The sequence below is a fragment of the Macrobrachium rosenbergii genome, chromosome 17, assembly GCF_040412425.1.
Source record: "Macrobrachium rosenbergii isolate ZJJX-2024 chromosome 17, ASM4041242v1, whole genome shotgun sequence".
Lineage (NCBI taxonomy): Eukaryota > Metazoa > Arthropoda > Malacostraca > Decapoda > Palaemonidae > Macrobrachium > Macrobrachium rosenbergii.
The window spans coordinates 15,601,950-15,618,238 of NC_089757.1; the positions used below are offsets into that span (position 1 = coordinate 15,601,950).

A 16,289-nucleotide genomic window follows, 5' to 3' on the forward strand; every position below is an offset into this window, starting at 1 on the left:
CATTTATATAATAAAATAAAGTTTTATATATACTTACCAAATAATTACATAGCTATTAATTTCTACTTTATGCGGCAGCTCAAAATTCAAAATTTGCTGTGGTGCTCTTTTGTTTTGGGTGTAGGTAGACTGCCCCACCCACTTTGGGGAAGGATAGGTACAACACAGCTAAAGAACTCAATTCGTTTATGCTCTATGTCCATGAGAGGGGAGGAGGGAGGGCTCTGATCATGTAGTTATTGGGTAAGTATATATAAAACTTTTATTATAAAAATGTCTTTTTTATGTAAGTAACTTACCAAATAATTACATAGCTGAATCCCACACTGACAGGTGGTGGGATGCATGGACAAAAACTACTCAAAAAACATTCAGAGATGGCAATGAATTTGAAATAGAAAATTAGCTAGCATCATGAAATATTTGATGCAACCTTACTTGGTGAGGGAGCTACGGCAGATAGGTACTGTCTCTGACTGAAGCTCCTCTCGACCTGTAGCGGTGTGGTGGTAGAGCCAAGAGTCGCTTCTACTTTAGTAGGTGCTTTGCAATATAGGAGTCAATTGCAGGTTGCCAAAGCTAACAATCCAATAAGACACATCACATATGTGTGTGTGCCCTTGTCCTGGGTGCTGTACAACAAAATATGACCAAATAAATTTTAAAACCTACACCACAAACACACTAAAATTCAACCAGAACCTTAAAATCAAACAAACTGATAGCACTCACGACACAGTGCCACTCAGACTTCCCAAGAAAACAACAATCCTTATTCAAGGAGAGTGAATAGATGAAAAGGAATGTGGCCAATGCTAAGCAGGGTCTTCATTCTTTGCCATGAATCCTAAGGTCAATGAGCAAACAGCATCACCTTGAGCAAAACCTACCCTCTTATCAAGAGCATGCAGCTCATTACCTCTTTTGGCCATAGCTAAGACCATCAGAAAAAGGGTCTTCCTCGTCAGGTCTCTGAGAGAAGAGGATTCCAGAGGGTCAAAGGTGGACTCAAAGCCATTTGAGAACTAAAAGTTCCCATCTAGCTCAGAACGTTTTTCTTGTTTACAAATATTTAGAGATTTTATCAAATCGCTTATAGCTGGATTTGATGATAGGTCTATTCCTCCTGTGTTTAAAGACAGAATTCAACAATGCCCTGTAACCCTTGCAAAAAATCTGCAATCTGAGCTACAGTCACCTGAGCAGAGGATATGTTTCTGTCTCAGCACCAGCCCCAAAAGGTTGTCCACTTAGCTTGGTAGATTGTAGCAGAAGATCATCGCCTACACTTTGCAATAGCTTCTGCAGCCTTCCTTGAAAAATGTTTTGCTCTGACAAGCTCCCTGACAGTCTGAAGCCTGTCAGAACAAGAGTGGATAAGCCTAGGTGAAATCGTTGAAAGTGCGGCTGTTTGAGAAGATTTCTCTTCTGAGGTAGAAGCCTTGGATAATCTACCAACAGACTTAGAAGGCCTGGGAAACATTCCTTGTGTGGCCAAAAAGGAGCCACTAGGGTCACTGAAGTGTTGCTGTGGGCGTTGAACTTCTTCAACACTTCCCTTACCATGCTGAAAGGAAGAGAGGCATAGATGTCGAGATCCGACCAATCCTGCGGCATGGCATCTGTCACCCAAGCCTGAGGATCTGGCGTCAGGGAACAGCACAGAGGGAGACGATGGCTTCTTGACATTGCAAACAGGTCTATCGGTAGTTTTCACCACAGCCTCCACAGGTTGGTGCACGCCTGTAGATTGAGTGTCCACTCCGTCAGTAGAACTCATTTGCAACGACTCAATTTGTCCGCAAGGATGTTCATCTTGCCCTGGATGAAGCAGGTCACAATGGTAGGCCAGTGCGGTCTTGCTGTCCGAATGGACCGCAATTGTCCTGTCGAAGGTCTCTGCTGCAAAGCACTGAAGAGCCAGATGTATCGCCTTCAACTCCTTTACATTGATGTGAAGGTTTCTTTCGGTCTGAGACCATAACCCTGACACCTCAAGCCATTGAGAAGAGCTCCCCAACCCAGATCTGAAGCGTCTGAGTACATTAGGTTGGGGTTCACAGGAGACAACAACATCCCTGTCGCAAATCTGTTCTCCATCAGCTACCACCAAAGGTCCTCCTTGATTTTGGGGGTGATGTTGCAGATGAACAAACCTAGAAAGACTTTCCTTCGCCACTAGGCTCTGAGGTAAAACTGTAGCAGTATGGTGTGTAATCTGCCCAGATGAACAAACTTCTCTATTGAGGACAGTGTTCCTAGAAGGCTCATCCAAGCATTGACTGAGCAGGATGGGCGAGAAATGAATTTCTGGACTTTCCTGATGCAATTCTGAATCCTTAGTTGGGACAGAGAAGCCCAAAAATTCAGAGAATCTACCACTATCTCCAAATATAGAATCAACTGAGTGGGGGCTAATTATGACTTCTTGAAGTTTATCAGTAATCCTAAATCTTGCCCAAGCTGAAGAGCCTTCTGAAGATCCTCTGTGCACTGGGACCTCGAGGGGAGTGTAGGAGCCAGTCATCCAGGTATAGAGACACGTTTATCCCCATGAGGTACAACCACTTCGCCAATGAAGTGAGAACAGGTAAAAACTTGAGGGGCCATGGAGGCCAAAGCAAAGAGCCCAAAACTGGAAGACCCTGTCCTGGAACACGAATCTCAGGTACTTTCTGTAAGTCGGGTGAACTGGAATGTGAAAGTATGTGTCCTGCATATCAATTGTTACCATCTAGTCTCCCTGGTGGATGGCTGACAGGGCCGACTGATTTGTTTCCATTCTGAACTTCGTAGTTTGAATAAAGAAGTTCAGAGCACTGACGTCCAGGACAGGTCTCCATCCCCCTGATGACTTGGGGACTACGAAGAGGCAATTGTAAATCCCTCTACGCTTATATCCTCGACTTCCTCCACAACCTCCTTCTCGAGCAGAGCTAAAACTTCCAGAGGCAGGGCTGAAAACCTCTCTGAGCCTACAGAGTATGTCATTAACCTGATGGGAGAGGTTACTATAGGAGGTTTCTCCCTGAAAGGGATTGCGGAGCTCTCTTTTAAAACCTGTAGAACCCACGGATCTACTCTCCTTGTCCGCCACCTGCTCCAAAAATGAAGGAGCCTTGCTTTCACTGGGACACGGAGGACAGGTAACTCACTTGCGAGCAACAGGTTTGTTGGAAGGCTTCTTGCTGGGTTGTACTGGATACGGATTGGCTCTCAGATGGGACTGGAAGTAGTCTCTACTTCCTCAAAAGGGCTCCTGAGCCAACAGATAAGTCCTGGCAGTTGAAACCAAAGAACAAGCTCGTGCAGGGATCCTAGTCCTCTTGGCAGACTAAGCAAGCAGGTCTTGAGTCGACTTCTGCAGTTTGCCCGTCACTCGTTCCGAAGTTTCCTGCGGAAACAAGCTGGTGAGATCTAAAGGAGCGAACAGCAGGGAAGAACGCTGAGAGGGAGTGGCCCCTTTAGAAGTGAATGAGCACCACAAATCCCGCTTTTTAAGCACTCCCGTCGTAAAAACGTTAGCCAACTTATGGGCGCCATCTCTCACTGCTCTATCCACGCAAGCCAGAATGCCCAACCAATCTGCGGCAAAGTTCTCCTGAAGCGATGGGCAGTCCTCGATCTTTTTAGCCAACGCTCCTACGGCCCAGTTGAGGAAACTCAAGACCTTGAAGGCCTTTAAAATATCCTTTAGAAGATGATCTAACCCCGAAGTGGTAAAAAGAATCCTAGCTGAAGAGAAGGCTGAGCGACATGTTGCTTTGATGAGACTGGAGAAGTCCCCTGGAGAGGAGGCAGAAACTCCAAAGGAAGGAGCTTCTCCAGTGGCATACGACAGATACTTCTGTTGTATCAGACAAGAAGGAGGCATACACAAGACTGCTTTTCCAATGTCCCTCTTCTACGACAACCATTCGTTGATACATGGTGGAGCTTTCCTGGATGAGGAAGAAAGGACCATATGCAATAACTTGGCAGACCCTGCAGGTTGTCGAATCATAAATGCCGAGCGTGGAGAGGATGGAGCGGCCGAAGAGAAGAAATCCCGATAACACACCAGGAAGAACTGCAAAAGAGCTGAATATTTCGACGTAGGTGTATTCTCATCCACAGGTTCCTCCTCAGAGGAAGTAGGAGACATCTGAGGGTCCATGGGAGCTAGTTTCTGTAACAGGTTCAGAATGCTATTGGGATGTCACTGAATAGGCTCCTAAGGCCGATCCTCAACTACAAGAGAACCGACACCTGTTATGCCAGGTACATAAAGTCCCACCTGTGGTGCTGTAGGCTTACTGGTAGGTGGACAGACATAAACATTAGCATCCACTGATACTGGAGGACCGAGAATTTCTGAATGTGCCAGACTGCTCTTAGGTGAAAAAATTAAAACAAAATAAAATGTTCATACATATAAAATACAAACAGAAGTAATTATGAATAACAATTACGGAGACTTTCTATAATTCATTAACAACAAAAAACAACAGTAAACCTGAACAAGATGTTGAGAATATTCCTATAAAAAAACCACAGCTGATGTAGCTACTGTCCCATTCATAGTAGTCAATTCAAGTAGCAATATACCATTCCCAGAGCTTTGCCTCTCTTGGAATTCTGTTTAAGTATGTTAAGCACTATCTGCAATTGGGTTTTGATCTCCTCTACAGTGTAAATGGCAACCTCTGGGCTTCAGCTTTCCTTCTGTATTGGGGAAGAGGAAGAAATTTCAATGAATCAAGTCTGGAGATCCTGACTTCAATCTTTCTACTCTGGGTTTGGCTCCTTGTGACATCTTCCTCTGTCCAACGATGAAGTATAGGGCAGCCATTTTGACAAGGAGATCTAGAGCAAACTGCAGACAGGTGCTTGACACAATTAAAGAAAGGTACTTTAGAAGCATTTCATAAGCAGCAGAAGTGCTATGAGAGGTACTGTATACTAATGCAAAGATACTACACTTGATGGGAACAGGGATCAGATTTAAATCAAGAATGATTTTTGCATTGTATAAAAATATCTCTGAACTTTTTGTTATACCACATATGTAATTAATAACAAAAATAAAACTAATAAAATAAGGAAAATGTATTTCAGAGGACATTCACTAAAGGAAACTGAAATCCATGATTGTGTAAGGCCATAGATACTATGACAAAATCCAAGATTTTCAAAGATTGGTTGTATGTTCGCTATGTAATTAAGTGAGAAATCAAAGATTTTATTTGGTTTACAAAAGTCTGGCATGATGACCTAGTACTGAAAGGAATACAAAATATGACCCAGAAGCAACACATACCAGCATATCAATTAAGCAAAATAGGACTGAAAGAACTAGATGATTAGTGGCCCCAGGATCCCTGCTTCACCCAGCTGTATTTTACACAAGTAATGAAAGTGAACAGGTTATGCCAATGAGTTTATCAACGTATAATTTCCAATTGCCATTAAATGACTTCTTTTGACCTGAAGACTAGTTATGAAACTACAGTAGTCTTTGATGAAAATTCACAAGGCTATGGCAAGAAAAGATTCGGAGATTATATTTGCCTCCTAAAAATTTCTCAAAGCTAAAAAAGTACAACAATTAGGTTAGTCCAGGTATCAGAGGGGTGATGTGAAAACTACCACACTTCTGGAACTATAGTTTATATAAAAAAAGAAACATGGAAAGCCATACATCTATTCAATTATCAAGATAGTATAACAGTAACAGCCAACAAGGAGCATTCTTAGTTTTCACCTTCCTCTTTATCTGTTCCCTTTGGTCTCTTCCTAAAAACCTGTTTACTCGATATCTTGCTTCAATTTACATCTCATTTGAATATAAATTGTTCAGGGGTCTAAATGTGATCATTGGTTTTATTAAACTGCTTTTTAAAGTAATAATAATAATGGAGACTTAGTTGGATAAGTGTTCTAAGGATTTTAAAGAAATACTTTACATGAGACACATAGATGGCATATACAGCCATTTTTAACATATCTTAATAGCCCACATCCAAACTTTAGCTCAACTTATGAAAGAGAAGGAAATAGTGTTCAGTTATCTGGACTGTCACCAAAGGTAGTACTGAATGGTATTTTATCTTTCCCTTTTAAGATGTGTAAAAAGGAAAAAAGTACAGGTCTTGGCATGAGTTACCAAAGTGCTACCTATTTCAAGTATACACTTAACAGCATTCATTATGTAGTTCATAAGGAAAAATGCCTAAGGAGTGAATTCTTGAATAATTCATTAACAGGAAAATTTTTTCTTAAAATTTTCAACAGATTTATTTTATAAAAAACAAATCTGGATGAAAAATAAACTGCTATGGGATCACAAAAGAAAATTATATACCACTTTGTCTAAATGATAAAAGTTCATTTAAATGATAAAAGTTCAAAGTTCATAAAAAAGAAACTGAATTTGTTATTCAAGATAATGTATCCCCATACGGGTTTTAGACTGTTTTTACAAATATTCAGAAAATTCAACGATTCTTAAATCATAGAGACAAACTGCTGTATGAACTGTCTTTTGGCATGAGTAACAAATTCATCTGTGGCAATTATGGAGCCCTCTCCATGGGAAGCAGTTTTAAAAGCTGCATTCAAGAGCATGAGACTACTTCTGCATTTTGTCATGAACAGGAGCCTTGCTGGAAAGGCCTTTGCAATCTAGCATTAAGTTAGGAACTATGGAATCCTGTATATACACTATGGATATTGACTGTTTATAAATGTTGTGGTAGTTTCATGAAATTGGAACCATGAGAATGTTTTAACAAGTGGAAAATAAGATACAGAGACCCTCATCCTGTTACTTTTAGAATTCTTAATATTTTAATTAATTTTATTTTATTGTTTTATATTATTTTATTTGAACTGTTAATTCCTAGCCCTTGCCAATATTATCTCTTTCATAGCAGTAAAATATTAATAATCTTGTACTGTTTTCATTAGTTTTAGTAAGAGTTGAAATGCGTAAATACTGTACCCCATAACATAGCAATTATTTCATGACTCACGTTCCCACAAAATATATCTCCTTGTGTTAATAATAATAATAATAATAATAACAATAATAATAATAATAATTATTATAATAACAAAATAATATTATTACATGGGAAGAAGGACTGATAAGAGTAGATAAAGACCCAGAAATATACACAGACAGGAGAATGAAAAACAAAACAGAGAAACGGCACAGCAAATGCAAGGACAGTACATGAGACAGACTAAAGAACTGACCAGCGATGAAACATGGCAATGGCTACAGAGGGGAGAACTCAACAAGGAAACAGAAGGAATGCTAACAGCGGCACAAGATCAGGTCCTAAGAACCAGATATGTTCCAAGAACAATAAATGGAAATAACATCTTATCCATAAGCAGGAAGTGCAATATGAAAGACGAGACCATAAACCACATAGCAAGTGAATGTCTGGCGCTGGCACAGAACCAGTACAAAAAGAGGCATGGTTCAGTAGCAAAAGCCCTCCACTGGAGCCTGTGCAAGAAACACCAGCTAGCTTGCAGTAATAAGTGGTACGAACACCAACCTGAGGGAGCGATAGAAAACAATCAGGCAAAGATCCTCTGGGACTATGGTATCAGAACAGATAGGGTAATACGTGCCAACAGACCAGACTTGATGCTATTTGACAAAACCTTATAGAAAATATCACTCACTGATGTCGCAATACCATGGGATACCAGAATAGATAAGAAATAGAAAAAAATGCATAAGTATCAAGACCTGAAAACAAAAATAAGAAGGATATAGGATATGCCAGTGGAAATTGTACCTATAATCATAAGAACACTAGACACGATCCCAAGATCCCTGAAAAGGAACCTGGAAAAACTTGATGCTGAAGTAGCTCCAGGACTCATGCAGAAGAGTGTGCTACTAGAAACAGTGCACACAGTGAGAAAAGTGATGGACTCCTATGGAAGCAGGATGCAACCTGGAACCCCACACTTTAAATACCACCCAGTCGAACAGGATGACTGAGATAGATAATAATAATAATAATAATAATAATAATAATAATAATAATAACAACTGGGGGATATACACTAGGCCGGGGAAGATGTAAGTGTTAACTGTTATTCCCCTTTGGTGTAAATTATACCTCAGCTGTAGTGAATTAAATGTTAAGTAATAATGTAGCTTAATATTTGTGAACACTTCATGTATACCCCCACTGGCTATCATTTCAGTTCTGAATTGTCTTTTCCCTTCTTTCTAGAAAACTACACTACATAAGAAACAAGGTCTATGTTTGTGAAGAAAGAAATTGCTTTTGTTCTATTTAAAAGGGTTCCTGGGTCTACTGAAATAAAAACTCATGAGTTATATATCCACCTAGTTACTCAATTAAACTGACATGCCATGGCTGCCACCATTGGGAAAGAAATGTATAATTTACAACTTTCATTTCCCTCTGCTGTGGAAATACCTTACATAAGTAACATCTTCTAGTTATGGCTTAAGTACAAATTTAAACAATAAATGTTACAAAAAATGTTTATGCAACACAGTAAATGACATATCCAGAAGCTATTATATTCTGATTACACAAATTCAAGCTCAGATCTTTAACATATACAGTAATCTTGTCCAACAGGTTAGCAAATTTTCTGTGACATTAAAACTTGTATTTATACAAATACTACACATCTCAGAATATTTTTTTTTAATTAAAAATGATAGTGACTGCCTGAATAAACACAAATTTTACTTTGCATAAACATACCAAACTTTATTTTGTTATTCCTTTGATATGAAAAGGGCAACACTTTAAAGACCCTCCATTATATAGTAGTTATACAACAGCTTGTGATGGAAAAAAAGTACCATTTATAGAAAAAATAAGTACATAAAGTAGATACATATATACACATAAATTAGGTGAATGAATAAGAATACTGTATTCATTTTAATATATTCTGTTTCACGAGTCCTTAGAGAATAAATATACAGCACAATGATAAAACACCAACGGCTATCTATTACTACAAAATGTTCATAAAATAATTGTCAATGTAATAAGAAATATTTTACTTACTTTTAAGATTTCATTATCTCTTCTAAGGTCTTTGAGTTCACAAGTTGACTTCACCTTTGTGAGATCAGTATAGCTTCCACTCCTTTGAACAGCCTGCAAAAAATAACTGAGCATAAATAGTGCAGGCAGTTTCTGCACGCAAACTTCACTTCCAAACAATAAAGAAAAATTGTCTCAAACATTGATCATAAAGAAGCAATTTTATTAATAAAACTCAAATATGAAGTATGTGAAAAATGCAAATAAATAAAAAAATATACTGTACAACAGAATGTAAGTATTACGTACATGGAGAGTCTATATATAAGATATGCAAACTAAAACACCAATGCCATTCATGAAATTTTGTAATGGGACTGTACCATGATCAAGGTGCTGCCAAACGGGAAATGGCAAAAAACTACCACTGTACTTAAAATATTCATGTCACAGAAAAATATTTGTTTTAACACTAATCCATCAGTTACAATTGCTTATCCTGTGGTCTGCAACCTCACTTATAACTGGTTATGCGCACATTTATAAACTGATAGGCGTGTATGAAAATATTGTTGTGCCTAGAAAAATTTTTTCTCCAACACAAAACCCACCAGTCACAGGTGTAGCTGCTGACCTAGGATAAGGGACTGCAAACTGATGGGTCTGTAATAAAAAAAAAAATTACAATTTTCAAAAATTTTATATTTCACACAGCAGATTAGTGTCCCTTCCCTACTGAATATACTTCATGGAAAAATCTAAATAATTTGCTGTTCCATGATTATGCAAGATACCTAAAAGGAAAATATGACTGTTCCCTTATCTAATGAATTATTAGAAAAAAATATTGAAAAACTGTAATGGGCAAGAAGTTTTTGAGCTATTGACAAAGTTTGTGGGAATTGCATGTCTTTTATCGTCAGTACTGGAAAAACATTTAGCAAAAATCATCAGCCAAAAATGTTTGGGCATATTCATGACGCATGCCATCAGAATGAAAGCAAAATTCACTGTTGTTTACCCCAATCTTCTGGGTAAATATTACTATAAATCTACAGAGTCCACTAAAACACACATTTGAACTTAAAAGTTTGGCTAGAAGGATTTATTTAGAATGAAAGCTTAAGAAGTCAGACAGTTAAGCTGGGAAACACCTGGGAATCTAGATACATAGAAGACAGAAAGAAATACAATTAGACCAAAAGGATGCTCCAAAAATCTCCACTATTACCTCAAGTGTAAAATTCACGGAACTCAATAGAAAGTACTCCAACCACCTCCTACAAGCACCATAATTACTCTGGCTTGCTTTCCATCACAAGGACAATAACAGAATATTTTAAACAAACTAAATGGTCCGAATGACAATTTAAATGATTTTCCTTATTTCTTTCAAAATGACAAAATTTTGAGTACTCTTTCCTAAACTAAGTACATTTACCATTTCTGAGCTCAGCAGATACATAACCAACTATGTTCAAATTTTGTTTCTTTACTTAACCATTAAACTCCTCTACATTTGATGCTCCATGGTAGTGTTTTCTCTACAGTTCGACCTCGAAAATCCGGCATTCTGTGGTCCAAGAACTCTGATGATCTGGAACGTTTTTGAATCATCCACCAATAATTCTTGAGTGGCTATGTGCCACACACACTTTAGCTTTTAGATTTTTTTGGATTTTGGAACTGAAGCTTGCTCCTCAAATACACAAACACAGTTTATTTCCAACGAACACATTCTGTGAAACTAAAAAATATACTGGATACAAAAGAACCATAATTTTCATATATACTCATGTATCTTCCGATCTCGTGTATCACATGATCATTACAATTTCGTCCACAAACATGATTTCATCACATAAATAGTGTATAGAGCGAGATGTATTTTCAGTGGATTACAATATGCTAGGTTTTCTATGCCTGTATCGGTTTCAGTAGATACCACTGATAATGCATATTATATACAAGCTAGCTGTTAACTAATTACTAGGCCTAGAAGCCAAAGTTCATTAGGTTAAATGCAAACCTTCTTACATTAAATCAGGACAACCAACATTCACTTGTTTAAGAATTCATTGCTATTTCTCATAATTAACAACCACTTACTACTGCATGCAAGACACTGGCATAAACAACAGCAAGTACTGACATAATCAATAGATAACTGTTCGCTGATGTCAGTTACCGTGAACTAACGACGTTTATTAAGAGCTGTGTTACGATTGTTACTTGTTAAAAATTTGCTAACTTTCGATGGTGACTCCCATAAATAAAAATAAAATAAATCTTTTTCAGCCTTAATGCAATGGAGAGGAGTGTTAAGAAAGTATGCCACTAAATTTACAGTACTGAAGAAACAAATAACATGCAGGCCACAAAATGTTTTGGAAGAGGCAAAAGCAACATCCGATACTGGAAAAATTACACCTAAACCTCATTTAATTTACTTCATTTATAAATAAAGTAAGTTGCATTCTTAAACCCAGCTTTGATAATTTATAAAAAAAATGAATCTCTGAAGTGTATTTCATTTAGCAACTAATGGCTGTCATGATGTTGGTAAAATGCAATCAGCTGATGATTTTAAGAATGTAAGCATACCCTCAATGCAAATGGCACCTGAACACTATGTTCATAAATTGTAATACGATAATAATATGACAATAATGCATGAAATAAAAACTGTATACAGTATGTAAAACAACAGTGTTAATAAAATGATCATACAGCTATTATTTGAATTTTGCAAATGGATATCTGTCGGTATCTCTCTCTCTCTCTCTCTCTCTCTCTCTCTCTCTCTCTCTCTCTCTCTCTCTCTCTCTCTCTCTCACAACACACATATGATCAGGTTTAAAGAAACAAAAGCAACAGAAAACGAAAGACAGAAATGTCTGAAGTGCCAGAAAACACTGAAAGATGCCAGGAGATCAGAATGCGACTGTGCACTTTTAACGTGGTTTAAGCTCTGACGGACAGAAGGTGTAAGCATTTCTGGGGAGATGCTTATGGAGCTGGTCAGAATTTTCATAAGGAACTAAACCTAACAAATGACAGTGATTATCCGTAAGCTTTGTTCTACTTTTGATAACTCAGCAATATATAAGTGGAATGAGGTGGCAAGACTTTGTTTACATAGGGGTTTTTTAGGGGTGATTTCTGTCATCTGGGATTTTCTGCGGTCCAGCAGTGGCCTGGTCCCTAGGAAGCCGGTTTAAAGAGGTTGGACTGTACTATAAAATACCTTAGGTCACTAACATGGCACAAATGATTGTTGTTGAAAGAATGAAAATTGGAAAAAAGAATTAAAAAATACTGGGCAGCCAGTGGAAAGAAAAGTAGTACAGTAGGCACATGAAGCATTTATGTGTTACTTTCATAAAAAAGGTATCAGAGGCAAGGTCTAGAGATCTAAAGCTAATAAAATATGCTTAAGTGACTGGTCAAACAAAACTTAACTGATATGACAATTCTGTACAGGACTTCCATTGACACTTCACTGCACATTTGTAACAATAAACTCATGATTATTTGACGATGACAGGAGCACCTTTGGGTCAAGGCATTTTTTCAAAACACTAAACTTGTCAAATTATCTGTCTTTTGGTTTGTTTCCTATGTAGGTGTGTTTACATGTAAATCATAAAATGATGATTCAAAAATCACACAATACAAGCAACTTTCAATGCAAGACAACAGACTACCTTTGCAGCAAGATTTACCATTGCTCCAAAAGAATGTTCAATTTCTTTAGCAATAGCCTGACCACATCTGTTGTGGATAAATCAGTACCACAAGAGATGTTACGTTTTGCATTACATTCTGTAAAGACTTGGGGCCAACTTCTATGAGTTGATAAGAAAATTTCACTATTTACAAGTGAAGCAGGCAATGCAACCAAGGGTGTTATTCTCATACACCAGAAGGGGGAGACGTAGAAGTAAAGCCTTCAAAATGCCTGGTCATCGCTGAGGGAGCCACATCCAGGTTTCAGGTTGTCTGCCATGACTGGCTTAGATTATGCTGAAAGAAGGGAAAGACAACTCTGAACTCCAAGGAATATTTGCATGAGAGGTGTCACCATAAACAAAACAGTAAAGAAGAAAACCTGCATGGAAAAAGATAATGCAGTAGTCTGATGCAATACTTGGGCTATGAAGGAGAAAGTCCCTGGGATATGACCCGGAATATGCTCACAAAGACTTGCCCAAAATTCTGCCTTCTGTTTGGGGCAATATACAGCAGTTCCATCAGCTCTTACAAGAGGAGGCAAGCTAGAATCAACTCCGAAGGGTGATGACTTAACGGCAGACCACCACTTACTGTCATCACCACTGGAGAGCAAGATCTTCACAGCCTCATTATAGGACCTCTTGGGTCTCTCATAGACAACCTGAGCTTGACTTCTAAGCCCAGTGAAATTACACCACAAAAAGTCTGATCAATTGTTCCTCCATAAATTATAAACATTTTTTCATGTTAGGTATGCTTACATGCATCAATAAACCATGGCTCACCTTTAAGATGAAACTTGAGGATTTTAGAAGGAATTCTCCTCTTTATAACTATGCTAAAATGATGATTTAAACACTCGATAACATTCACACTTCTATAAATATTGCTCCAATTGAGCTCAATAAAATCATAGTGAATACCATCCCAATTAGCCTGAGAATTCAAGTTTACTTTTCTTGAAAAGCTAACTTCTGGAACAACTAGATCCATCACCACAATAACCTTAATCAAACTATGATCAGATGAGCTGACCAGCAAAAGCACTCAGCCAGATACAATCCCTGTAATATCTGTGAATATAAGGTCAAGATGGTTACCAGACTGCTCACAACCAAAAATAGTGGAAAAATCTATAGTAGCAACACCACGGTTAGCTATGGCAGAAACTGAGCTCAGCCAATCAGCGTGACTTGTGTTGTAATTATCGGAAAAATTAAACAAAGCCTTGGGATCAGCTTCCTGAACCGCTGCCATTTTGGTAAACAAGCAGCAATAAACAGATTCACACAAATCTGGGTTCCTATAACTACCAAAAACATGAATATTTATTAGTCTGCCACAGACTTTAATGACCTGTGCTTCATGACATCCACACTCATACAGTGGCCTATGAAATGAGGAGAAACCCTCTCATTTATACAGAGCACTTCTGTGGTATTCAAAAATTGTTTAATCCCATAAGCCATTTTTTTTTATTGTTTTTAGCTTCTTACCCCAATAAATCCTCATACAGTTTGGTTTGCAAATCTTTTCACAATGTGAATATGTTTATAAAATACAAAATCCACATTTATGTAAAGTAATGTATTTACAAATGATAAAATAAATTTTTGTTGAAACCTTCTTCAGCTAGAAAAATGAGCACTATACACGATGTTTGAAATCACATTTTTGGACAAAATTTTCAAGATCACATGTTACACTATTTTGATGATACACAAATATGCATATACTGTAATGGTTGTTTTTTTGATGTATATTTTTGAGTTTCACAGAATTTCTCATTTGGAAATAAAAGTATTTATGGAGCAAGCTAGCTGAAGAAAGGGAGCTGAGCAGGCTCTCAGAAAGCTCCTGGAATTTATTTTATCATTTGTAAATACATTACTTTACATAAATGTGGATTTTGTATTTTACAGTTTGGTTTCTTGTTATGTTACCTTTTAGGAAATTTGGAGTTTTTTGTTAAATTTCATATTTATTTGTTTAATTAGTAAGTAAATGATATAAACATCACTTGTTTTCATTTCCAAGACCTGCAGCTGCCAAGCATAGCCAAGAATGGTAACAAATTACTGGCAGTTCAGTTCAGAATAGCAACTTCACCGACACAGGCATAAGTTCCTCAAGGATTCATTATCTTGTTCTGCAGTGGATTTTTAAGGATCATTTTTTGCTGCTTGACCATGGATAGAAAGTAGCTATCATCTTATGCTGACAATACGGGGATAGCTGCCTCTATCAACACCAAGGCACTATGAAGGGAAGGTGTTTAGCACTCTCACCATTAATGTGTTGTCCTGCTACTGGACTTGACAGGATTGACTATGGATGGAGCTTGGCTATAATTAGTTTGGTGCTCATATTTTGCAATTTTTATCCAGAGTAACATTCACTTAATGTTAGTACTTAAAAAGCTTCCCTAAAAATTAACTGAAGGATCTGTCTATAAAAAGCTCCCATTTTTTTCATTACTATCCAATTATTACAAAGTCTGACCTCTTAAAACCGGCATCCGTGGGACCAGGCCACTACCAGACAACAGAAAATCCCGGATGACAGAAATCACCCCTAAAAACTCCCTATGCAAACAAAGTCGTGCCAGCTCATCCCACATACACATTGTTGTATTATCAAAAATAAAACAAAGCTTATGAATAATCACTGTCATTTATTAGGTTTAGTTCCTTATGAAAATTCTGGCCTGCTCCGTAAGCATCTCCCCAGAAATGCTTACACCTTCGCTACATTGGACCTTAAGCCACTTATAAGTGCACTATTGAAATATCCTGGCATCTTGCAATGTTTTCTGGCACTTCAAATTTTTCTGGCTTTCATTTTTAGAAAAAACCTAAAAATATAACAATTTTTGAAAGTAAATTGTATTTTTCCTAACTATACAAACCCGAGGTCCTTTACACTAGGTTTGTCTTACAGTCATTGTAAGACAAACCTAATGTAAAGGACCGAGGGTTTGTATATTGTGTCAGAACAACTGCTGTTTTTGTTTCTTTAAACCTGCACAGTGTATGTGTGAGAGAGAGAGAGAGAGAGAGAGAGAGAGAGAGAGAGAGAGAGAGAGAGAGAGAGAGAGAGAGAGAGAGACTATCAGCCCTGGCTAGATTGTTACACTGACAGATATCCATTTGCAAAAGTCAAATAATAGTTATTAAGAATAATCATAATCTTGATAAAACTGTTGTTTTACATACTGTATGCAATTATATTTCATGCATTATCATTGTAATATTATTGTATTATGATTTAAGAACATAGAAATCAGGTGCTGTTTGCATTCTGGGTATGTTTACATTCTTAAAGTCATCAGCTGACTGCATTTTGCTGACAACGTCACATCCATTAGTTGCTAAACGAAACGTATTTCGGAGATTCTTTTTATTCATAAATTATAAAAGCTGGGCTTAAAAATTGAACTTTATTTATCAATGCAGTAAATTAACTGAAGTAAAGGTGTGATTATGCCAGTATCAAATGTTGCTTTTGCCTCTT

The 16,289-nt window shown here is 37.5% G+C and overlaps 1 protein-coding gene across 9 annotated transcripts in view; it reads right to left on the minus strand.

Annotated features, from left to right (window-relative positions):
- LOC136847757 (coiled-coil domain-containing protein 77-like) overlaps positions 1-16,289 on the minus strand; it is a 119,788-nt gene that overhangs the window by 17,109 nt on the left and 86,390 nt on the right. For all 9 annotated transcript variants that reach the window (XM_067119641.1, XM_067119640.1, XM_067119639.1 and 6 more), the window contains one exon: positions 9,063-9,155. In XM_067119641.1, coding sequence (XP_066975742.1) covers positions 9,063-9,155 — 93 coding nt within the window. The remainder of the gene's footprint in view (positions 1-9,062; positions 9,156-16,289) is intronic.